The 24,468-nt window shown below is 39.5% G+C and overlaps 2 protein-coding genes across 9 annotated transcripts in view; both read left to right on the top strand.

Moving 5' to 3' along the window:
* The first annotated feature begins 6 nt into the window (after positions 1–6).
* On the top strand, positions 7–5,380 carry tlcd5a (TLC domain containing 5a). Of its 4 annotated transcripts, none has more exons than XM_028573638.1 (3): positions 7–45; positions 2,170–2,373; positions 2,821–5,380. In XM_028573638.1, exons 2-3 carry the CDS (start codon positions 2,178–2,180, stop codon positions 3,351–3,353), a joined length of 729 nt encoding a protein of 242 aa, XP_028429439.1. In that variant the 5' UTR covers positions 7–45; positions 2,170–2,177; the 3' UTR covers positions 3,354–5,380. The 4 variants fall into 4 exon arrangements, with proteins under 4 accessions (XP_028429439.1, XP_028429435.1, XP_028429437.1 ...); XM_028573634.1 differs by lacking the exon at positions 7–45 and adding an exon at positions 78–587; XM_028573636.1 differs by lacking the exon at positions 7–45 and adding an exon at positions 1,806–2,006.
* A 1,766-nt stretch (positions 5,381–7,146) lies between these two features.
* The window catches only part of arhgef12a (Rho guanine nucleotide exchange factor (GEF) 12a), a 50,316-nt gene continuing 32,994 nt past the window's right edge, over positions 7,147–24,468 (top strand). For 4 of the 5 annotated variants that reach the window (XM_028573171.1, XM_028573173.1, XM_028573174.1 and 1 more), the window contains exon 1: positions 7,147–8,606. In XM_028573171.1, the coding sequence (XP_028428972.1) occupies positions 8,575–8,606 (32 nt within the window). In that variant the 5' untranslated portion in view covers positions 7,147–8,574. The remainder of the gene's footprint in view (positions 8,607–24,468) is intronic. The other variant, XM_028573172.1, reaches the window with a different exon arrangement.

Here is a 24,468-nt window from a genome sequence, read left to right on the forward strand (position 1 = left end):
GTGGGAATGCATTGTTGTGCATTGGTTTTAACCCAGGTCATTCAGGTACGATGTTCTCTGCAACCATAACACCACTGTGTAGCATCCCTATTACACATTAGAATATTAGTGATATTAATAATGAATGTATTTCTTCCATCTTGTCCTCTTCTCTGCTGGAGGAGAACTTTTGTGTAATATGTGCTATTGACCACAAGATGTCGCCATTGTGTAAGAAACATTAGGCCACTTCCAATCGCTTTTGGGAAGATATTAAGAAGGTTGGAAATGTGCTTTTTCAGTTAAACATTTAATAAGCCTGCCTAAACTACGGTGTAGTATGGGATAATACAATCAGGGCATAATCATCGTTAACACTACTAGCTAGTTGCTACATCTGCATATACAACGGCTAATAAAGTGGAAGGGGAATGAAGGGATGCTGAAGGAGGCTGTTGTTGCCACCACCACCGGCGTAGCTCACGTAAAAGACAACCGATAGCAGTGTCTGCTAACAACCCTCTGACAGTCTCGTTCAGAAGCATATCTTCACAGGACACTAAACACGCAGGATGTAAACGAAGAGACAGCCATATGTGCACCTCAAGGTAATGACATTTTACTGCGTTTGTGAACGATTTACTTATTCCATAGCTAGGAAAACGCTTAGTTAGCCTCTTAACGTTAGCTTGCTATTGGTTAGTTTGCTAGCATAACTGAGCCATAACTGGGTCAGTTAGCCTGTGTGAGAGCATCTTCTTACAGTAGGGATACGCTCTGGACCTCCTGGCATTTTTAGTTTACCAGCACCAGCTGATCCTTTTTCAGGCTTCCATGGCAACATAAAAATGTTATAGTTGAATGTAGCTACACATTATTGATGTAAGCGTCCTAAAAACCTAAAAACTTCTTCCATTCAAAAAGCATATAACAGTCCTAGTAACGTTATAGCGTTGTAACTTAATCAGGTGTTAAAAAAAATCAAGAGTGTCCTGACCAAGATAGCAGTACCACATAGAACACAGAGGTTACCAAACCTAACACAATCAAGTATAAGATCTGCAATCTATCTATTTTGCTTAAACCGTTTTGGAAATGCTTGTCCAGATCCCATGTTGGATTTTGATCTGTGTCCTTTGTTTTGGTTTGTAGTCTTTGGACAAGTGTGTTACCTGTAGATTATTTATGACAGAATAAAACTTCTTATGTTCTCTCATTCATAAAGCTCCAAACAGTCCTAGTGTCTCACCTACCCATTGCAGCTTACATGAGGGGTGAAATGATAAATCCATACATTGATAAGTGATTAATCATTTCAGTCATTTTCAAGCTAAACATACTAAACATTCACAGTTTCCTGCCTCTCCAATGTGAGGATTTGATGTTTTTTTTTTCTTTTCTTTTTTTAATATATTGATAGTAAACTTATTATATATTTAGGTTTTGGACTGTGGGTAGGTCAAAACAAGCAATTTGAATACATCACAGTGGGTTATAATGGATATTTTTCACAAATATCTGACATTTTAAAATGTTTAATTGAGAAAATAATTTGTAATTGCCACCCTATTTTGCATGCTGCTTTGTAAAGAAAACAGTTGTCAACAAATGAGTTGTCCCACTACATATAACATTACAGCTTCACCTCCCCATGCCATCCTGACATGTATCCATAAAAGCTAGACAACAACAGTACATGTTATTATTATTACTCATGTAATTTAACAACAGCTGAAATAACCTTTCTCTCATGAGAACTGTCTGAGGCCCAGCACCCAGTAACCTCTCATCTAGTTTTGAAACTTGCTTGAAGTCTTTGAGATTCAATACATCTTGTTCCAGTCCAGTTAGGCTGGGCCTGCCCATCAGCATGGTCTCACCTCCTTGTACAAACGTCACAGCAGAAGAAGAGACGTCCCCCTCACCCCACCAGACCCTCAGCCGGCCAACTATAGTGCTATTATAGTTCAAGCAAAGGCTAATTGTTGGTCACTTACAAAGGATTGCACAGTCCAAGTCTCTGGACGGTAATGCTGTCTCTTTCTACTGTAAGCGATATTACAGCGCAAGATGTGCCTCTATAGATTTTTCTCTTTTTGTGTAATGTGATTCAAAGTTGGATTGATGACTGCTAACAGACACGTTTTTGAGAGAAACTGTAAGTTGGTTTCTTCTTTGTTTTGTCTATAGAAGAGAAGATGGCACTGGTTGTGGTTGGTGCTCTCCTGTGCCTGTCCTGTTGGGTCTCTCTCTACTTTATCTTGTGTAACATTAACGCGTCAAGGAGCTACGAGTGGAACTGTCGCCTTGTCACCCTGGTACACGGCATCCTGGCAGTCTGCATCACATCATACATAGGCTATGTGGATGGACCCTGGCCTTTCACTTATCCAGGTAGGACACTTTCCACCTGTGGATTCAAATTGTCGAAATGTTGTTGAAAAATTACAAATTGATTTTTACCTTGGTTGCAGATATTTGTTTTGTCTTGATTGACTAATTGTTTTAGTTCAGCATTGATTAGTATGTTGTTGAAAATGTGTGTTACTTGAAACAGCTAGGCTAGTAGTGTTAACTGTTTAATTAGAACAACCAATTGGAACAATTTTCAAAATGTGAATAAACCATTCAGCAGTGACAAAATAATTTTACCTTTGCTTTGCTTTATTCTGTATAGTTAGCCTACTAATCAGAAGTTTGTTTCTACATGGTGATATTAATTACAATGTACTGCCCTCACAGTAACTTATGTTATCTCTGTGATTGCATGACTGTTGTATTGCATTTAAAAGATATGCTCACTGAGAACTGTCTGATTCTGTTCTTGTGGATGCCGTACAGGTACTATAAACACTCCTCTGCAGATAAGTGCCATGGTTGTGAGCCTAGGCTACTTTATTTTTGATATGGCCTGGTGTGTGTACTACCGCACAGAGGGACCCATTATGCTGGCCCACCACACCATGAGCATCCTGGGAATCCTGTTGACCCTTTGGTTGGGGGAGTCTGGCATCGAGTCCTGCGCGGTACTCTTTGGCAGTGAAATCACCAACCCCCTCCTGCAGGCACGCTGGTTCCTCAAACAGACAGGACATTACGGGACACTGCTGGGGGACGTTGTGGACGTCCTGTTTGTGCTGCTGTTTGTGACGATGCGAATCTTTGTGGGAGGCACAATGCTATACTGTGAGCTGATCTCCCCGAGACCCAGATTCTTTATCAAGTGTGGGGGAGTGGCTATGTACGCTCTATCCTGGGTGTTTATGGTGGACATTGTTCAATTTGCCATTCGGAAGAGCAAGAGCTGGAACAAACAGAAGAGAGTCCAACAAAAGACAGTGGCAGCTAATGGTCATGAAGGGAAGAAGGACTGATCGGCTTGTGATTCTTTAAAGGAAATCTGTGTCTTTGTTTTTCACTTTGGACGGGCAAGGAACAGTACAAAGAAAATCAACTCTTTGTATGTTAAACTGAGTCAAGAAAAATCCTGTGAGATCTGTCTGTAAGGTCTAACACCTGCACATTTTTGAAATAAACATTTTTTTTTATGCAGCTATTGCAGCTGAACACATGTTTAATTATTGTGTAAAATGTGCAGTTAACAAACAACAACACAATATGTAGTTTATGTCTGAAAACCAAAGCACTTTCTATAAACACATGAACAGATTTTGCAGTGAACTTTGGCCTACTCATATGTGATGGTGTTGCTCCAAAGGAAAGCTCAATGTTAGGAAAGAGACAGTTTACATGTAATGCATGTCCTCCTTGTGAAACATTTTTTTGTCATTTCAAAAAGTTAGGATTGGTTTCCTTGTAATCCTGTGGGTGTTGTGGTGCATGGGAAACTTTGCACAGATGTGAAAAGTGCACTCAGGGTGATGAAGTCATACCAGAAAGTCGGGATGGACTCCAGAGAAATGTGTGTGTGATGTGTTTGATTACTTTGTTTAATCTACTTTATAGCAATATATATTGTAATTCCTATAAGCGTTTGAAATCCTATTCCTAAAAAAATGTAATTCATTTTATTTGCTTTGTGTAAAGGGATACATGAAGAGAAAACCTCTCAATTACATAGTTCTACAGTGGCAATGCTATTATTTTGCAGTCCATTTGTATATATGTTAACTCTAAAAAGCTTAAAATGTTGGGTTATATTGTGTCAGATTCAGAATTTGTACCTTATAGTATATTCAATTATTTGAAGTTTCTGATTTCAAAAGAGCCATACTCGTACTGATAGCTTAGTTTAATTTAATAGTCATGGTTCAGTCTCACAGAGATCTTGTCAGACAAGACAATTAAATACAATGTATTGTGAGCTATCTGTACAGTGTGCTGATCTTGTATCTGACTTCTTCTTCAGTTATTATGTTTCTATGTTTTTGATCCAGCACCTTTAAATGTTTTTGAGATGTACAAGCTCTACACTCTGTTTGTCCTAATAGATAGATGGATGGATGTATAGATAGATAGATCTAATCATCTTTAAAACAAACATTCACTACTTTCAGGAAAGGATGAAAACCTGTGAAATCATGCATGCATTTTTTGTTTCTAGCCCCTAACATGTTAGATTTTTACATTTAGTCTTAACACAAGGCAGTGACACAACTAGGGCTGGGAAATAGGTATCATTTATCGACTGTCAGTAAAATCATATTGAGATGATATAATGATATTGGGTTATTGTTTTGCAAAATTGTGTTCCATTCATTCCAAACATACTAACATACAAAAATGATAAAAAAAATTTGGATTTATGTGTGAAGAGTTTTGTTTGAGTTTTAGTATTTTATGTGTGATTTTGCCAACATTTGCCATAATGTGATATTCATTTTCAGAAAAAATATTCATCTCAATATTGTGATATTGATTCCAACCTTATTGCCTGGACAGAACACACATGTGCATTATGGTATAAAGGCAGGTGGATTGTTATGTGTAGAAAATATTATGATTGAGCCCGCTTTGCGACTGAATTTGTTCCATGCCAACAAAGTTTTTATTGTGCTCAGACTTTATATTGGTGTTCTTAATATTATGACAATTTTTTGTTTGTTACTTTAGTGCACATGGATATATGCAGTAATGTGCTAAAACGTCTGCCATCCCTTTGTTTTCCTATTTAAATTTGATTGAGATTTGATGTGTTGCTGTTTATCTGGGTGCCACTGTTAAGAACTATGTGAGCATCACCACCATTATATCCAAGAAAGTAAAAATCTAACTGGTGTGTGCCTTAGTTATCTGAATGTACTTTCCTAATTTTTTTGTTTGTCTTGTGCTGTACTGTAAACATAAGTATAGGAGTAATGAAGAACTATTTCTGTTTGGGGTTTCATGATTTGCCTTTGTAATCCCTGTGTGAAGTCAAATAAAGATGTGATAGATTGTCTGTATGCTTTTAAATCAATTTTAAACAACAAAATGTAAACTGAAACTAAGGGATCAGCTGCATTTGCATCATTAAATGCCACTGCTAATCAAACGTGTTATTGGATTGAGACTGCAGTTACATAAACTGTCCACATGATGGTGTCATATCAATGATATATGAATGATTAGTGAGGAGACGAGCAGTCGTTTGGCACTGCTAAGATAAAAATATTTTTTTAAAAGCATTGTGTCACATTCTAATTTAATCAAAATTGGCCAGTTTTGTGTCCTTTTGAGCATGAATTCAACAGTTTTTAAATAATTTCATGCATTGGAGCATGCAAAGTTTAATAATGTGTATGGTACTAATGATACTGTATGTAATACAGTGTATTGCATAATATTGTAGTATTGTACAGTATAGTGTCAGCCAGAGATATAAATAATAAAATAAAATTGCAAAGGCACAACACAGAGAAGATAATCATACCTTAGACATTTAGTATGCTGAATGGGTGATCCAAACCAACAAACAAACAAAATAGATCAAGAGACGGTACAGAATAATAATTTTACTCACAAGCACTGGCTATTAAAGGTAAATAGGATATGGACAGATTCATTGTGGTAGTGCAAATAATTGCCTTTTGAACACCCACCACTATTCCATTATTATGACATTGGTGATGTTGTGATGTAAAGTGCATTTTCTGTTTTCAGTTTTGGTAAAATATCAAAAAGCATGCACAGTAATAATAATAAAAAAATAATAATATTCAATGGACTGCTAATGGAATCAATTAATATTTATTGTATCGATTGCAGTATGGATCTTCGTCATGAAATATTGTCTACACTGACTTCAGTAGTTTGCAAATTCATTTCAAACTTGTATTCTCTTTCTATTACACTTTTTTACACACACACACACACACACACACACACACACACACACACACACACACACACACACACACACACGAGTGCCTTGTTGATGATGGGCAAAGGACTGGACTGTAAGCTGTAAATAATGAACATAATGACTGTTCTCCCAGTCCCAGACCAACCACAGAGCCTTGAAAACATTGAAATAATCATACAACAACATGCATAATCATCAAGTTTATCAACCACCTAAAGAAAAGTGCCTCCTTACTGGAAAAGTCTGAGGACTGGTTTCCCCTGCCATGGAAAAGTAAACAATCACGCAAAACATATCTAATCATGGGCTGTATAATGATTATTTTCGTTATCAATGAATCTATTGATTATACAAGCAATACAATTGTTTAGTATATAGTCTTTAACTCCAGAGAAATGCTGTCTATTTTCAATAGTCAACTAATGTGGGCTACTAGTCTAATGAATTGTATTTGGGCTGCCACTAACAATTATTTTCATTATCAATTAATCGTTTGGTCTAGAAAATAATCACAAGTTTCCAGGGTCTAATGTGATAAGTCTTCAAGAAAACTATTCACATGTGAAAAGCTGCAACCAGGGATTTTGGTTGTTGTTGCCATTCTCCCCCCAAAAATTAATAAAACAGACGATAATTTGATTTTTTGTCAATCGATTAATCGGTGCAGGTCCATAATGTTATATTTTCTATTCATAACTTATATATGCCTAACGTTACTTTAAAATAAATTGAATACTATATGAATGCTATACTACCCATACTATTAGTAGTAGGAGTAGTAGTAGTGGTATCATAGGTAGGCTACTGTTGATGTTATTGTCGTGTTACTTTGCAGCAGTGTTCCCTAACATTATGCTGAAACAAAATGAGTTTTCCCATCTACCGGCGGAAGTGGTTAGTTGAAGCGCTATTGGACTCCAACAGCTAGCTGGCTAGGGCGTTGCTAGCGACAAAAGTGGGATTTTTGGTACTTTTCCGCAAGTTATATTATTGTACAAATAACGTCTTGCGTTGAAAAAAACAGTGTTTGATGTTCGCTAGAAGTTTTAGCTGCCTCTGTAGCTTTTTGCCGTTGTTTACAAAGGACTGGTGTTACTTTCTGTCCCGTTAGCTGGCCACATAGCTAGCCTGCTTCCATCCACGGGAATTCTGCCGAGAAACGACTGAATTTTGGAAACATGGAGTCAAGGAACGTTGCGCTGTGCTAACCGACTTCACTGGATTTTCTTTACCTAAGGAGACTTTCTGAAGGACATAACACGGAAACATATCGCAAGCCAGTCAACATTCATGCCGTGTTGTATATTATATTTTCGGTCGTTGGCCGGCTCATTGTTGTGAACGGGAGTTTGCTTAGTTTGCACTCGAAACAAGAGCATACGAAGCAAAGTTTTTTTTTGCTGAAAGAGCTCATCTGTTTTGTTAGCTGGTAGCTGGCGAGATTCAACGCCAGACAGCTTTCCGTGAGAAAGAATCTTCTGAAAAGCCATTGTGCTTTTTTTTAATCGACCATATAACAAATTTTCTTTTTTAATCTAACGTTTTACCGGTATAACATTAGCTGCGGTTGTTGCTAATTTGTAACACGGGTCGTTTAAACTCGGTATTGAGCGATTCTCATGGTCACGGGAGAGTCGTCCCCACAATCACCGACAGGCATTTCTGGGAGCAGGGAATACCAAATGGGACTGGAGGAATTTTCAGCATCTTCAAAGACCATTTAGGAACCGAGGCCAATCAGTCGAACTGGGGTGGTGGCAGACGGACTACATTGCAGGGCCAAGGTGTCTGTTGCATTGGAATAACGTTACATATTGTTTATACATTTCATATCGGCGGAAAACTGGGATGTGAATGCAAAGGATTTATACAAGGAGTTCATACATGCACGACAACTTGTGCCAGCTGACGCAGTATATTTATTCGTGTTTGCAAAATATTGTTTATAGCCGGAGTAGGATATCATCATCTGACTGCACAGCTAATACGACAGAGGCCCCGATTAATTTAGGTCTGCACTGTAGATTCCTTGCTATTCAATTTTGGCAAGGATTATTGGTTTACAGATAGCGCATAGGTAGTTTTTTTTGTTTTTGTTTCCTCTAGTGTTTGGACGTGCCTTGCAACAACCCAGCAGTGTCCTATAAGTCATCTATTGTCAACAGCATTCTCAAAATCCTTGCCTACTTCAGACGAATGCCCGAGAAGGTCGCCTCCAGGAAATCGCCTCATCACACTGTGGAAAATGTTAATCGGATATAATTTGCTGCAAATCTAGAACCGGAAGCCCAATGAGTGACACACAGTCCAGCTTCACTGACAGGTACAGTATATTCTATTAATGCCCTGTCTGCACTCCACATGCACAAATTGAGTCTTCACAGTTGTAAAACATAAAATTTTTTAGTTTCTTGATGATATTAACATGAAACACCACCCGCTGTCTGATGAAAAATGTTTTACATGGTCGAGGTAATGCACTTCTTTGTGGCGCTGTGCTCATAATAACTATGTTTTACAATGTAATTACTAAGGAAGGACATCAGCTCTTGATGAAAACATTGCTGATTTCAGCATGGCTAATGGAGTTCTCTGCAGACACTAAAGTAGTACTTGTCCAAGGATTGAGAAAGGCCTGCCACTGTTTGTGTACCAGGGAACAGTCGCCTGGGATCCCTGTACACCTTTCAACATCTCTAGTACCTCTTAAGCCGTTTAAAGCTAAACTTCTCCTACACCTATTAAAACAATCTCTGGATTTAGAAAAAGACCTTAGCTTCGTCAACTAATCACCTTATCTAAGACATCTGTCAACTTAAACTTAAAGATTGGACACTGTTGCTAAGACCAGCAGGCTAAATAATATGTCATGACCAGAGGAACGCACTAAATGGTTTAAGGATCAGTCTGTATCATCCTAATCAATTATGATATCATTTGTTAGTATTGTTATTATTGTGCCATTAGAATAATGAATTCCCCTGTGTTTTGGTACGTGGTGAATTAGGAGGTTTCTGTTCTGAGTTTGATGTACTCTGACAGTGAAACAGAGAAGTGAAGCTGTTGCATTACGTCAAGCCTCCCCACCTGAATCCCACATACTTGCAAGGAAAGCAGGCCGATACAGTGGAATGTGGTCGGTGGATTCGGAGCGGAAGGAAGCTTTATTGCACAGGTTGGGATCTGAAATATCCTCCTGGCTAGGGCATGAGCTAGAGGCTAAAGCCCAATCCCATTTTACATGACCCCCTTCCCCCACTGCAATGATGGCAACAGTGTCTGTCACCAACTGCTATTGTGGTGCTGAATTGTGTTTCAAAATAATAATAATAATAATAGTATTACCACAACCCGCTGGCGCTATTAACTAAACTAGTGGAGATACCATTATATCTTTGGTTGCTTTTAGCAGTAAAATGAACAAATCAGTGCTTTCCAATCACTTCAGCAAACCTGTATTGAAACGCAAACTGCTGTTGATTGGCAAATACATCACAGAGATACTCCTGATGTCATAAAGCACCTAATGTTAGGTTGCTATTAGACAGTGCAGTATATCATACAGTGGGCTATATTTGGTCATCTCAGATTTACTGCTGCATGTGAAGGCTTGAGACTGTGCTACACAAATGTGGTGTCTATTCTTCTTCCCTTTATTCAGAGTATGTGGGTTGATATGTTTAGATTGAGTTTGTTTTGGTTTCACAAGCCCTGTGTTATAAAAGTCATAATTGTTACTCTACTAGTAAAACATGATCCAAGACCCCAAAAAGCAGTCTGTAGACTGTGCAAGCAACTAGCTCTTTACCTCTGTTTCACAAAAAAGTATTGTTTGGACTGCAGCAGTTTTCGAGCATGTTTTCCACAGTGGTTGATAATGTCTTTATTGATTAATAGTGTTGTCTGTTTCTCCCTCTCTCCTTAAGTCCATCTGTATTTCCCTGTCTTGGCTTTCTCTTCTATGTGTGGTGTTGTGCATTTTGTTTTCGCTCTGTTGGCTATGTTGGGAGTATGCATCCAACATCTATTGGGGTTGGGCCGCCAGCCAATGGGTCAGTTTAGTGTGCTGTTAGCTCTTTGTCATAGAGTTCTGCTGATCTCCACGTTTTTCCCACCCCCCCTCTGAGGCCCTCCCGGGAAGTGGTGCTGGTGACATAACTAATAGTAAACAAAAGCTTTTAGTGGGAGCTAACTGGTTGTCTGCTATATGCTCCTCTTCAGGTCCACCAGTGTAGGTCAGGTTCATTCAGGGAGGCTGGTTGGAGTATGTCTTTATTGTTACCCTGTTGGAGGACAAGTGTTCAGTTATGTCTGTGGCTGGTTAATGGTAATACAGTTGCAACTTAACAAGTTTGTCCTTAATTGATTCATTAATCGAACTGTTGATTATGTGAATGATTGGGCAATTACTCATTTAGTCTTTATACTTACAATTATAATGCCAAAATGCGCATCACAACTTAACAGATGTGTTTAATTTGTTCAGCCAACAGCCCAAAAACATAAGAGCATTTGATTTACAATAGTATAAAAAGAGAAAAGCAACACATTTTAGAATCTGCTTGGTGTTAGAACTGGATAAATAAATATGATCAAATCTATAATCTAAATTGTCATCAATTGATATTTCGGTCAGTTGTACTAATAAAGTAATTATGTCAACACCAAGTGATAATAACGTGGCACTGGAGTCAATATTTGCCTTACTTAGATAAACAGTGTTTTATTGAGTACTACTGACAGCTCGGTCTGCTTGTATGTGTCTCCTGTATATTGGCATCCCTCCCTTATAATGCAGTATGCTTCTACTCCATCAAGTCAGCACTGATAGTGGGGAAGCTGTGTCAGCTACTCTGAACTGTGCATTATAGTGAGTATAAAGAAGTAATATAAAGCTCTGATCAGAAGTGCAAAGGCTCCAGCTTAGCATGCAGTGCAGAATGGTGGTATTTATACACTTCAAACAGTCAAAACCAACATCTGAAATGAATTGATCAAGAAATAAAGGTATCAGACTATAGGATTAGTAGCTGTAAGTTACCCTGTCACATTAAAGTAGGTCAATACTATGTGTCTTATGAGTTAAGATATAGCCTAACTCCATACATTTTATCTTTCCAGCTTCCCCTGTATAAAGATGTCACTTTTCACAGTTTATAGTAATTTAAATATCTTTTGGTTTTTCACTGTTGGTTGAAAAAAAAAAACTATTTGAAAAGACATGATCCAGAAATTATGATGTTTTTTTTATTTTTTCTTGCATTTTCGCCTTTATTTGACAGATGACTGTGTAGAGATGGGGAAGAGAGAGAGGTTAGCTGTAAACACTCACCTACGGTGTTGTTGTTCATTTTTGACTATTGAGCAGAGTCCTCTGAATAATTTCTAACTATACCTTAACAATGCTTGTTGTAGCCTGTATGCCTTCTTTTCATTACAATCTTTGTCACATCTTTTTTAGGTCACAGCAAGCGCATGTCAGCCTAAATTTCACCATGCCATTTTCATTGTCTTGGCTCAAAATGTGACAAAGGTGATCTCTCAACCACCTACATGACTTTGTTTGTTAAATGTCAAATACATTTTAACATGCTCCAGGTTGTGAGCAGGTGTGCAATCCTACCCTGCTTTTAGGGAGCCCTATTCATTGATTAGAGAGTAAAAGCTTTATACTTGAAGGTATTTGCTGTTAAATATGTTTTAGCTTAAATTGAAATCAAGGGCCTCAGTTCACAAGGCAGTCAATCAATACATTTTACTTAGAAGAATACCTTTACAGAATTCATCTGTAAAACAAATTCCACCTAAAGCAGATCTTTTTTACTTTATGATGCAGTATAGTGTATGCAAAAATACCAACGCAACAGAAACACCTTTTATAGTCTTATATCAAACACAACAGCTCTGCCATTATCCCTACCTTTTATAAAGAGTATCATATCAAGAATTGGTTCAGATTGTGTCAGAGAGTGTTGCTTCATTCCCATAGTAAAGCGGGAGGTTGTGGTTTGTGGTGCTGCAGTGAAAGGCATTTCTAATACTTTGTCCTCAAGGGGTAAAATATAAGAAAAACAAGTATGAAAGCTCTAAGAAGCCCATATTGATCTGTTGCAAGTGCATAGTTGTCAGTTGTCACAAGTTCCTTTCACACAGTTGTTGCGTTATGGTATTTATACGTTATGAGTTGCTGTACAACTTCCATATGCACAGCGCAAAAAAGGGAAAGCAGTTTGATTGCAGCCTAGATCGTTGATTTGGAATTATGTTGTATAACGGCTTGTTCTCAGAGGTTATTATAGTTTAGCATTTTTCATTAGTTTTTATTTTTATTTCGTTGACTTGTTGTTTTCAAATTCAGTTTAGTTTTAATTAGTTTTTAAAGCGGGTTTGCTAGTTAAGTTTATTTTTTGAAAATGCTTAGTTTTAGTTTAGTTTTTATTAGTTTTAGTGTTTTTTTGTAATATGGGTCATTTGTCAGGGGCAAGATTCAAAAAGGTCAGAAAAAGTATTGTGTAATAATAACTCAACAAAAACATCATACAATTTTAGAAATATGTATTCACAACGTATTCAACAATTACACCAGTACATACAATGTACATACGATGAGCACAAATATGTAAACAGTCTACACAAGACGCCTCGGTAAGTGCAAAATGTGTAAGTGACGTGTTCCAGGAAAAACCTAAATAGCCAACAGACTACAGAAGACATACATGAACAGGTGTTTTGAACTTTGGTTGAGTAAAGTGGCGAACCTTTTGAAGTCAGTCTACTCCCACAGTTGTGTAGACGTCCCAGTATCAATACACATATTCACCCACGCTTCCTCCCGCTTGTGGTGTTCCTGCGTATTTACTAACCAGCAGCTATCGGGACGCCGGTGAAAGCACGCCTGTAGTGTTCTCTGTCCTGCGGTTGTCTCCGTCATGCTGCCTGGCCCTGGCCCCATACATCCATGCCCTGTACCGGGGTTAGCTGCTGTTTCGGGAAAAGGGGGCTTTGCTTTCTCCTTTACCTTGTTAAGGTAAGCTAGGTTAGCCTCCTTGTGTGCGCTTCTCAAATGTACTTTAAAATTCGTGGGATTTTTCCCTTTAATAAATTGTCCAGATATTTTACCACCTTCCACCGCAAGGCACTTGCTTTTTTCTGACATAGTCATAATCAAATAGGACTCTGCCGCTTTCTTCCAAATTTCGGTACCACCATGATGCCAGGCGAGGGGCACGGACTATGCTGTGTTCAATTTGACATGGAATGTCTGAATTTCTGGGTTCCCAGTCGGAAACTATGTCTACGGCATAGACCATATAAAACAGGTCTATGGTTGGAAATGTCAACTCTGAAAGATATAACGTTATTTGCTCTATGAAAGACAAAAACTAAGGACATTTATTTGATAATTTTATTTTAGTTAGTTTTGCAAACAGACAGTTTGTTTGTTTTTGTTAACGATTATAACCTTGGTCTCAGATCTTGTATGGAGTCTGGGTGTTTGTCACATTCAGAAAATGAATGTAAATAGTTGTTGTTGGTGACATGGTGTGCCTAAGGCATTTACAAGTACAGCTACTCTAGATGTTATATTTACCTTTTCAACATCTGCCATCACTACAACCACCCACAGACACATTCTGGCATAAATCACCAGTTACTAGGGAAACTAATTGATCCATATCAGTGGTACTCTGACTCCTTTTCATAATCAGTCCCTTCCTCCTGCAACAGTCGTCCTGTATTCTGTCTCATGTCAGACCTTTACCCCATTTACGTAGTAATTTGAATTAGGTTTTAAAGGCCAGTACTAATTAAGTGGCGCATCATCTTACTATGTTGCCATTTGCCCTTGTGCCACCCTGGAGTTATTCTACTGTTGCAATTAAAGTTGTCAGTGATTCATTAAACACAGTGCTCTGGAAATTTTAGTAGGTAGCTTTATATTTTCTATGCAGCAAAACTGCTGTAATATCCTCTGTTTTTCTCATGGATGTGAGAAAAGCTGGGTTCACGGCTCAATATCTTCATTATTACTTGAATTGTTTGTATTACAACTTACTAACTACTGCAAGTCGGCACAGAAGGCCTGACCAAATTCTTAGTTGTCTTTTTTTTTTTTTTTTTAATAGAATGTAAATGACGACCCAAGGAAGACTGTTCACACCAGGATGTCACTTTGGCAGGCACACACCAAATCTCACCATACTCTGTCCATACTTGCCAGGTCCCATTTCACTCTTTTTTTTTTCACACACTCTCTCAATCGCATCCATCACTTATTCCATTTATTTGCTTTGATCAGTCCCTTTCTCCCATCATTACCACATTTCCATTATGTCTAGAGGTAGGGTGTATTTACTGTTGCATCAAATTGGCCTTCACAAATTAGCCAAGTACAAATGAAAAGTGCAAAGGTGGAAATGGTTAGCCTGGTTTAGCCTGATCCTTGTTGTGTGTTTTTTAGGGTAATAGTATTTTTTCTTTAGTTATTTTAGTCAAGACAGGCATGGCTAAAAGGAAATAAATGGACACTAAGATAGCAAAAGAGAGGGATATGGCAGAGATAGGAAAAGAAGCAGGCAATGCCCTAGGGTTAGTGATGTTGGAGTATGGGTAAAGTCTAGACATTAGCTGGGGCTCTGAGTGCTGGGGGAGTTGGGGTCTATCACCCAGCCCTGTGATGCTGATGCTTGTGGACACCCTCTACAATCCTGCCCTGTTAGCCAAAAGAGCTTCGGGGCCCAAACATTACTTTCACTTCACAAAAGACAGGGTTACTACAATAGAGAAAAATGGGACAAGGGTAGAGCTGTCTTGCCCAAGTGTCATGTCCTCACATGTCCATTTAAGGATTTTGTAGCCATGAACTAGGCTTGTGCCTTCAAGCTAACTGACAATTGTAATGCCACAATATTCTGCAGACTGCACAGTGGCACAAGAGATGTGATGCTGGGGATTTAGCTTAGATTTCTTGCTGTTAATTGATTGATTTTGTAAATGTACATACAATATATATTTTTGTAAGTGCACACGTATGGGCAATCTTTGTTGAAGGAAATGGATAGTTGACGTTAAAAAGCAGCAGTAATTGGGTCTCATTCCTGTGGCCTGTTTATATCCCCTTCCCTGACTCTGAGTGGTGATGATCTAATTGTATGTGTCTCTGTGTGTTATGTATAGGATGTATTGTAGAGAGAGACCAGCAGCCTGCTGCAGCGCTGTGATTAATCTTACACTGCCTGTTTCTGCTGATTCAGGGGTGACTAGACAGACTAACACATCCCTACTCTTTCTCTAAAAAAACCTGTGTCAGTTCTGTTACCAACCTGCAGGCAGTAATGTGCTTTTACCACATGTTGCATCAGCTTAAATGTCATCATAGGTCTGCTACTAACAGCCATTAATACATCTTTGAGATCATTCCAGGATGCCAGATAATACACACGAAGTCTGTCCCATGCAGACACTTCAACATACCCTATATTGTAGTGCTAAAGTTAACAGCTAAATTGAAGCTAAATACTCCCTTCAAAGAAGTAACTTGTGGATTAGAAAAGTTCTCAGGTTTTTGTGACAGGGCTCATGACCAACAGCAGTGTGGACAGTGTAGCATGTTAAACCACCTATTTTCCTTTCCCAGTGCTGGAGGACAGCAGACAGCATAGCGTGAAGAAATGTCTATCCTGCGGCCCTCATGTCAGGAATCCTGATGAGGTTTATTGGGGCAGAAAGGGCACTGTTTTCCCCCTAAGGCTGTAGCTTGAGCTCCAGAGCTATTGCTCCGGTCTCTCACACCATACCTCTCTCTCTCTCTCTCTCTCTCTCTCTCTCTCTCTCTCTCTGTCTCTCTCATACACTCACTTAATGCTCTCTTTCTTTTAAATCCAATAAACACACAATAGTATATGCTTACACTGCTAATGCCACATGTTAAGAGTGGCATCAGTGTGTTTGATATTAAACTAGTCTGTAATACAGAACTTTAGTTTAAAGAAGGTGTATTACTGCGTGGCTGTAGACGACTTCTTTCTCACTGGTGTGACTCAGGTATATAGATTAGATCAGCTGTGTGTGTGTGTGTGTGTGTGTGTGTGTGTGTGTGTGTGTGTGTGTGTGTGTGTGTGTGTGTGTGTGTGTGTGTGTGTGTGTGTGTGTGTGTGTGTGTGTGTGTGTGTGTGTGTGTGTGTGTGTGTGTGTGTGTGTGTGTGTGTGTGTGTTCGTTCTCTTCCATTGGCAGGTTACAGGTATGAATCAGACTGTTCAAGAGACTGTATCATTACACCACTGAGATAGAATCGCAGACTAGTTTTAAAGAGGTTTTATGAATGGCTGGCTGAAGAGGAGATATTGCCAGTTGATGACGTTTTTATGATTAACAGTTTTTTTGTTAGATACCCAGGTATAAGATACCTTGATTGGGTCACTTAAATGCTCCTGATTGCAAGGCTGTAACGGGACACTGAGCTGTTAAAGGTAACGCTTCCAACTTCGACCAATTTACCCCATAACCTGAACATTTTGAAAAAGAGTCGATGATCCCGAATAGTCAGGGTATTGATCTGCTAGGTTCGGACACATAAAGCATAAGTTTATGCACCATCCCTCCTACAATGACACCTGGGAAATTAGTCTCCCCCTTATGTGCTGCTGCCAATGGCTCTACGGCTAAGCATAACAACAAAGGAGAAGGGGGTGAGCCCTGTCTTGTTCCCCTTCCAAGAGCAAGTATTTAGAAATTAACCCATTAGTTTGGACTGCAGCTTTTGGCTGTTAATACAGCACTTGAATCCACTTAAGGAAAATGCTGCCAAACCCATACATTTCCAGAATTTTGAACATCTAGCCCCATATCAACCATATCAAATGCCTTTTCGGCATCAAGAGAGATAGCTACTGTATCTCGGATTGTCTATTAGCTACAGACCATGGAATATCTGAAGAGCTAAGCCTGTGAATAAACCCCACCTGATCAGGATGAATTAAAGAAGTAATTACCTATTTGCCAATTGTTTTGAAATAATCGTAACATCTAACTGCATTAAGGAAATTGGGCAGTAATTCTTACAGTCTCCTGGGTCTTTCAAAGGCAGGGCTTCCGCTATACATCAGCAGCGGCGCACCGCTGTATAACGTTACTGTTCCGGGTTACTGGGGATGCATACAGCTCAAAACCAAAATGAAAAAAACGCAGTAAAGTTCCCTCAGCAATTTGTTTTGTTGCTAAACTGTGTGTATAATGGGCAGTGGCGTTAAATCACCTGTTTCAGGTAACGGTATCCTAGGGTACCGTCTATGCTGTTTTTTTTCCCAGAGGTAATGGTAGCTAATGTTATCAAATAAGCCCACTGGCGGCAAAGTTATTGTTCATATTTTGGCACAATGACTATGTTTACATGCACATAATATTCCATTTAAAGACGATATTCTGACTAAGTTGTTTACAAGGCTAATGAAGGTGAATATTCCACCAATATTCCCGTTTACGTGTAGCCGTGCATTTGTTTTTTTTAAAGTTTACCAGCGGTGGCGGACTTGTTGGACCGTGTGAACACAGCGTCCCGCTTTCATTTCAGCCTTTAAGGCCTCCCATGCCACTCCTGAAGACGAACCAAGGACCAATTGAACGCCAAGTAATCTTTTAGCTCGGACCTGACCCATTTTCTGGCTTCTGTAAAAGGGAGGAGTAAAGGTGCCCCCAATAAGAGCACCTTTTCTCACTTTGAGGCAACCGGTCTAGGCACACCCATGCGTGATTAGAGATTACAATATTTCGAGATATTCGAGAATATATTCTGTACACTGGCTGGGCGATGAAACGATCTCGATATGGGATCGCGATAAAATTCAGATCGATAACGATGATTAACTTTGGACATATTTTACTTTATATCGAACAGCCTATCATACAGCAGAAATAAACTTCATTCCATTTCCGAAGGTGGCGGTAATGCGCACCAAAAGTTGCCAACCTCCAAAAAAACGTTAATAGTAGTAGTAGAAGAAGAAGTTTTTGGCTTGCACGTCAAAGTACACGGCCATTTCATACGCAGAGCATTGTTTGAGCTACCGGCGTTGAAGAAAATGGAAGAAATGAGTGGAACCGAGGGGCATGAGCGTGAAAGCGAACTTGCGTTATCCTCCAAAGCTGAGGAAATTGACAAAAAAGGTAACACAACATCAATTAAATGGAAGTGGTTTGGATATCTCAAAAGTCACGAAGCGCAGATTAACACTGTCTGCAAAATATGCCGTCGGTTGTTGTCGACCAAGACGGGAAACACAACCAATATTTTCTGTCACTTGAAAAGATACTATCCCAGCGACCACACCGAGAGTTTGAAAATGCGGGCCCATGTTAACGTTAGTGTGCCCACAAGTTTTGTCCAACGTCCTAGTGGTTCTTCTGCTGTTAGCAGCGCTAGCGGGGCTGAAAAACAACAATCGATCTTGTCGTCTTTTGACCATATGAAAAGTAGGGCTGCAACTAACGATTATTTTAATAATCGATTAATCTGTCGATTATTTTTTCGATTAATCGATGAATCGGATAAAAAAAAAAGCATTAATTTACATCAACTCAATACATACATACTTGTTGTTTTAGTTAATAGTTGTGTAAAGGTAAGTAACCCAAATAGCAGATACAGACAGACAGACAGACTTATTCATTAAATTATTACCATCATTGTAGTAAGTGCAAGTTAAGTTCGTTTATACACCACACACTATTATCTTTGTCAACAATAACTGATATGGGACAAAGCACATAATATATACATGACAACAGATTGAAAAATTAATGGGCCAAAAAAGGCGAGTGAATAAAACCGTGTCTTTAGTCTTGCAAAGTATACCACCCCTGCTTTATTACTGTTATTACCAAGCTAACGCTAGCTTGTCATGCTAGTCAGCTGGATAATGAGTAAACAGCAGCACCAGAAGAGCTACTGGAGGGACGGTACGTTACTCACTTCAGAACAGAACAGAAGTAGGATAGTGTAGTGACTTTACCCTGCTGTTGAACTCCCTTCCTCCTCATCATGGACTCCAACATGTTTACGTTTTAGGTGCTGACTCATCACCGTGGTGCGCCCGTGCCATGCCATGTCGCTTTTGCTTATCTTGCAATTAACACGTTTTTGATTTATTTAGTGTGAAATGCTCCCAAACCTTGGATGACTTGGGTCGTACTGATTTCTCTGCCTCCGCCGAGTGTTTCAGAACAACGTTACGGGTCTCTCCGGTCTCTCTCCGTATTTCCTCTACCCCCACTCTGCGCTTTTTTCTTTTTCTTTCGCTCTGCGCTGCTCCGCTCTGCGCTGCTCCGCTCTGCGCTCAACTCAATTTTTTTTTTATCTCCGCGACTAGGTTGCCTAATAGTTGCGCGACACAACGAATCGATAATTAAATTCGTTGCCAACTTTTTTAGTAATCGAATTTTATCGATTTTATCGATTTGTTGTTGCAGCCCTAATGAAAAGTGAATGTGATAGTAGTCACAGCTTTTATTTTTACATTAGGTGCATATAGCCAGAATTAGTTCTTGCCCTTGTGTTTCAGCCAGCACGATAATAGCTCTTCCCAAGTTATCCTTAATTTGTTTAATTAATTTAAATTGCAGATGTTTGCTAATCAATGTAGCAACGCCCATACTCCTGCTAGACCCAACACTATGAAACACATATCCAACCCACCCTCCGCACAGTTTTTCAGATTCCACGAAGATCACATCATGTTTGTTTCTTTTAAGACTGGACATAACCTTTCTCCTCTTGATGGGATTCCCCAGCCCACTAACATTCCAAGTGGAGAAACGTGTAGGGCTTAAGTAAGACGACATGACTATATATTAAAATAGCACAACCATCTTCTGAGCACATAATATACCTAGTGGTGATGACTAAACACAACTAACCCCCAAATACTCAGAGAACAGTCAACATGCATTTGAACCAGAACAACAAAAAAAGTGTCCAAAACGGTGTCCTATATTTGCGCCAGTCAGCACCAAGACTGCAAAAAAAGCAAACAAAAACAGCACTCTATAGTATCTATAAATGCCATCGCCTTTCGGGGGCATTCAAATGTCTTAACTCCTTGGTGTTGATTTTGAGCTTAGCAGGGTATAGCATTCTGAATCTCGCCTCTCGCTCATGCAGTTTTTCTTACACTCCTTGAATTTGTCACGCTTAATCTGTGTTGCTCTGGAGTCGTCCGGAAACAGCATTATGTTGTTATTTCACCAAGCCAGCTTGCCCTTGTTTCTCGCCACCCGCAGCACCAAGTTCCTATACGATGATCTCAAAAACCTCGCCAGAATGGATCCGGGTCTCTCTCCTGCCCCGGGCTGCTGGCGATTCTGTGTGCACGTTCGACCCCGCATGCTCCCTCTATCTTCAACAAATCCTGAATCAGCTCCTCTAAAAACTTCTACTGCATCTCCCCCTTCTTTGCCCTCGGGGAATGTCCACAAAACAAACAGTATTGCATTGCGATCGGTTTTCCAAATCTTTTTCCCAGAGCAGGTCAACTTCTTTCTTGCTATCTTAGCTGGTGTCTTAGCTTGCCCTTCTCTGTTGGTTGTTTCGAGATTTTCCACCCGCTTCTCGACCTCATCCATTTTGGTGATTACAGTTTTTTCCAACTGCATAGTGTTTTATGCAATCAATTGCATAAAACACTTTTTTTCAAAACACTACACACAATTCTCTACCTAAGACACACAAATCTAACGGGAAGTGACTTGCTTTCCTTTTCCAAACACAACCAATCAAAATGCTACACTTATTTACCAGGGCGCACACAGACACACACACACTCCTCACATGTGCAAACACATTATGCTTAACTGAACACTAACCAATCACTGCTTTAGAATAGGTCTATATGTAGGTCAAAGGTCAGATTACCTGTTTTGAACAATGAATGCCAACAATAGACAGAGAGCAAGGGGAGGAGGAGGGAGAGACAGGGCACAACAACGAGGAGGAGGAGGAGGAGGAGGAGGAGGAGGGAAGAAGATAAAGGAGAGCCATCTCTGATGAGATCAGGGCCACACTTATTCATCATGTGATCAACCACGGATTGACCATAAGAGAAGCCCATCTTGAGTAGCTTTACAGTGGTTTCCATACTTCAAACTTTCAGAAATGAGAACAGGCATGCAACTATCTAATGACTATTTCAGCATTACAAATCAATCAGACTTTGTTTTGCACAAAGTTCATACAATACTATAATAGTAATAATAAAAGGAGATGTGAGGCATTTTGCATTTTGTTGGTGTAGTTTTGGGAATTGTGTGTAGAGTTTTGAAAAAAGGAGACATAGTTTTGAAAACATGTGTAAGCAGTTGGAAAAAACTGTAAGGTGGAAAGTTTTGTCTCGAAACAACAGAGCAGCTCTCTAGTCCCCAAGTCGGCTGAGCTCTTTTCCAGCGCTGCAACAATTTTACTGATGTCCAACAGGCTCATATTCTGAGCCTGTTGTTTTTCGGCTCTAGGCACAGGAGCACCGCCATCTTGGACCTGCACAACCTCCAGTGTTTCCCACAGGTTGAGAATTGGCTTGTGGTGGTGGGCGGTGCAGGATGTGACTGCAGGGTTCAGTACTAAACTAGTCAAGCAAAGGTGTATGAACTATTTATTGAAAACAATGACTACAAAACATGAACTAAAAATTTTGAAAGAAAACCATTAACTACTAGAAAAACTATTTACATATTAAACCACATCAGACCAAAAAATGATAGATACAGATGAAGTGTAAGTTAGCCTTTGATGTGCTGTGTCAGTTAAATCTGGTTGGTTTGTCAAATGTTATAGTTCAGCATAGGGCTGGGAAAAAAATCGATTTGATTTAAAAATTGAGTTGGTAGGTCAAATCGATTCATATTTTCAAAAAATAAATTTTTTTAAATTTTTTTTCAGTCCAAATAGAGTATAAATAATTTGGATGTTTAACAATCTTTGTTGCACACTGCACAGTAACTTTTCACTTAGAGAAAGGGTTTGCCTTTGGAATTTTGTTTATGTTGATGCACTTTAATTTTTCAATTCAATTTTATTTATAGTATCAAATCATAACATAGGTTATCTCGAGACACTTTACAGATAGAGTAGGTCTAAACCACACTCTATAATTTATAAAGCCCCAACAATTCCAACAATTACAGTAATTCCCTCAAGAGCAAGCAGTGCGACAGTGGCGAGGAAAAACTCCATCTTGGGAAGAAACCTCGGACAGACCCAGGCCCTTGTTAGGCGGTGTCTGACGGGCCGGTTGGGGGTGTGATGAACAGTGGCAATAATAGTCACATTAATAATGGAACAGTAGGGTTGGGTACCGAAACTCGGTGCCAATAGGGAACCGGTGCCGACGTAAACGAAAGTTTCGGTGCCTCATTTCGGTTAACTTTAATGAAAAGTACCGGTTTAGGCACCGGCACCGTTTTAAAAGTATTGATTTAGCACCGGAATCGAAAAAAAACCAAACGATACCCAACCCTATGGAACAGTGACTGGATGTAGCGGGAAGCTGCAGGGTTCAGCAGGAAGCAGCATGACATTGCAGGGCACCGCTGAGCTCAGCAGGGAGTGCAGCAGGACCACGGCAACAGCTGGAACCAGGATCTTGGTGCCAACGTTCTCCAAGGAAATACGCTGGGGGAAAAAACATAAGGACTCCGGGGAGTAAACTCCCCAGAAGCTAGGATTAGTAACAAGCATTTCTGGGACGGGATACACACAAATAGTAATAGTAATAGAAAGGGAGAGGAGAGAGCAGCTCAGTGTGTCGAAGGAAGGAAGTCCCCCGGCAGTCTAGAACTATAACAGCGTAACTATAACAGCGTAACTAAGAGAGACAGGTCATAAGGAGAGGTAGCTTTTTCGGGCTTAGAACTCTCCCCCTGCCGGATCGGGCTTGGCTGGCCTGCCTCCCTCTACTTTATGTATTATTAATCTAACAATTATGAAGAGAAGCAGGTGGGCCAGTTAGGTGAACACTGCAACTCCTCACTCCCTAACTATAAGCTTTATCAAATGTGAGAACACGCACTGCAGCATTCTGGATCAGCTGGAGAGTCTTAAGGGACTTATTTGAGCAACCTGACAGTAGGGAATTACAATAGTCCAGCCTGGACGTAACAAATGAATGGACTAGTTTTTCTGCGTCGTTTTGAGACAGGATATTCCTAATTTGGGCAATGTTACGAAGATGAAAAAAGGCTGTTCTTGAGGTTTGTTTTAGATTGGCATTAAAGGATATATCCTGATCAAAAATAACTCCTAAATTTCTGACAGTAGTGCTGGAGGCCAGGGCAATACCATCCAGAGTAGCTATGTCTTTAGATAATGAGGTTCTGAGGTGTTTAGGTCCCAGTACAATAACTTCAGTTTTGTTAGGGTTTAACATCAAAAAATTATAGGTCATCCAGGATTTTATATCTTTAATGCACGCTTGAAATTTAGCTAGCTGACTGGTTTCGTCTGGTTTGATTGACAAGTATAATTGGGTGTCATCCGCATAACAGTGAAAGTTAATTGAGTGTTTCCTAATAATATTGCCTAAAGGAAGCATATATAAGGAGAATAGAATTGGTCCAAGCACTGAGCCTTGAGGAACCCCATGGCTAACTTTAGCGTACTTGGAGGATTTATCATTAACATTAACAAATTGAGATTGATCAGAGAAATAGGACTTAAACCAGCTTAGAGCAATTACTTTAATGCCAACCAAGTGTTCCAATCTCTGTAACAGGATGGTATGGTCAATAGTGTCAAATAAGGCACTAAGATCTAGTAAAACAAGAATGGAGACAAGTCCTTTGTCTGCAGCAGTTAAAAGGTCGTTAGTAATTTTCACCAGTGCCGTCTCTGTACTATGATGCTTTATAAATCCTGATTGAAAGTCATCAAATAAACTATTGCTATGTAGAAAATCACATAACTGATTAGCAACTACCTTCTCAAGGATCTTGGATAGAAAGGGAAGGTTAGATATAGGTCTATAGTTTGCCAAGACCTCAGGATCGAGGGTGGGTTTTTTCAGAAGAAGTTTTATCACAGCTACTTTAAATGACTGCGGTACATAACCTGTTAATAAGGACATATTGATCATATCTAGTAATGAAGTGTTTACCACGGGTAACGCTTCTTTGAGTAATCTCGTTGGGACGGGGTCTAAGA

This window comes from Perca flavescens, chromosome 3, assembly GCF_004354835.1.
Source record: "Perca flavescens isolate YP-PL-M2 chromosome 3, PFLA_1.0, whole genome shotgun sequence".
NCBI classification, from domain to species: domain Eukaryota; kingdom Metazoa; phylum Chordata; class Actinopteri; order Perciformes; family Percidae; genus Perca; species Perca flavescens.

What these genes read in the sequence shown, in the direction of transcription:
- tlcd5a (XM_028573638.1), top strand. Translation starts at nt 2,178, where the DNA reads ATGGCACTGGTTGTGGTTGGTGCTCTCCTGTGCCTGTCCTGTTGGGTC. An exon ending in CTGGCCTTTCACTTATCCAG is followed by an intron (nt 2,374 to 2,820) that starts GTAGGACACTTT and finishes GATGCCGTACAG; the next exon opens with GTACTATAAACACTCCTCTG.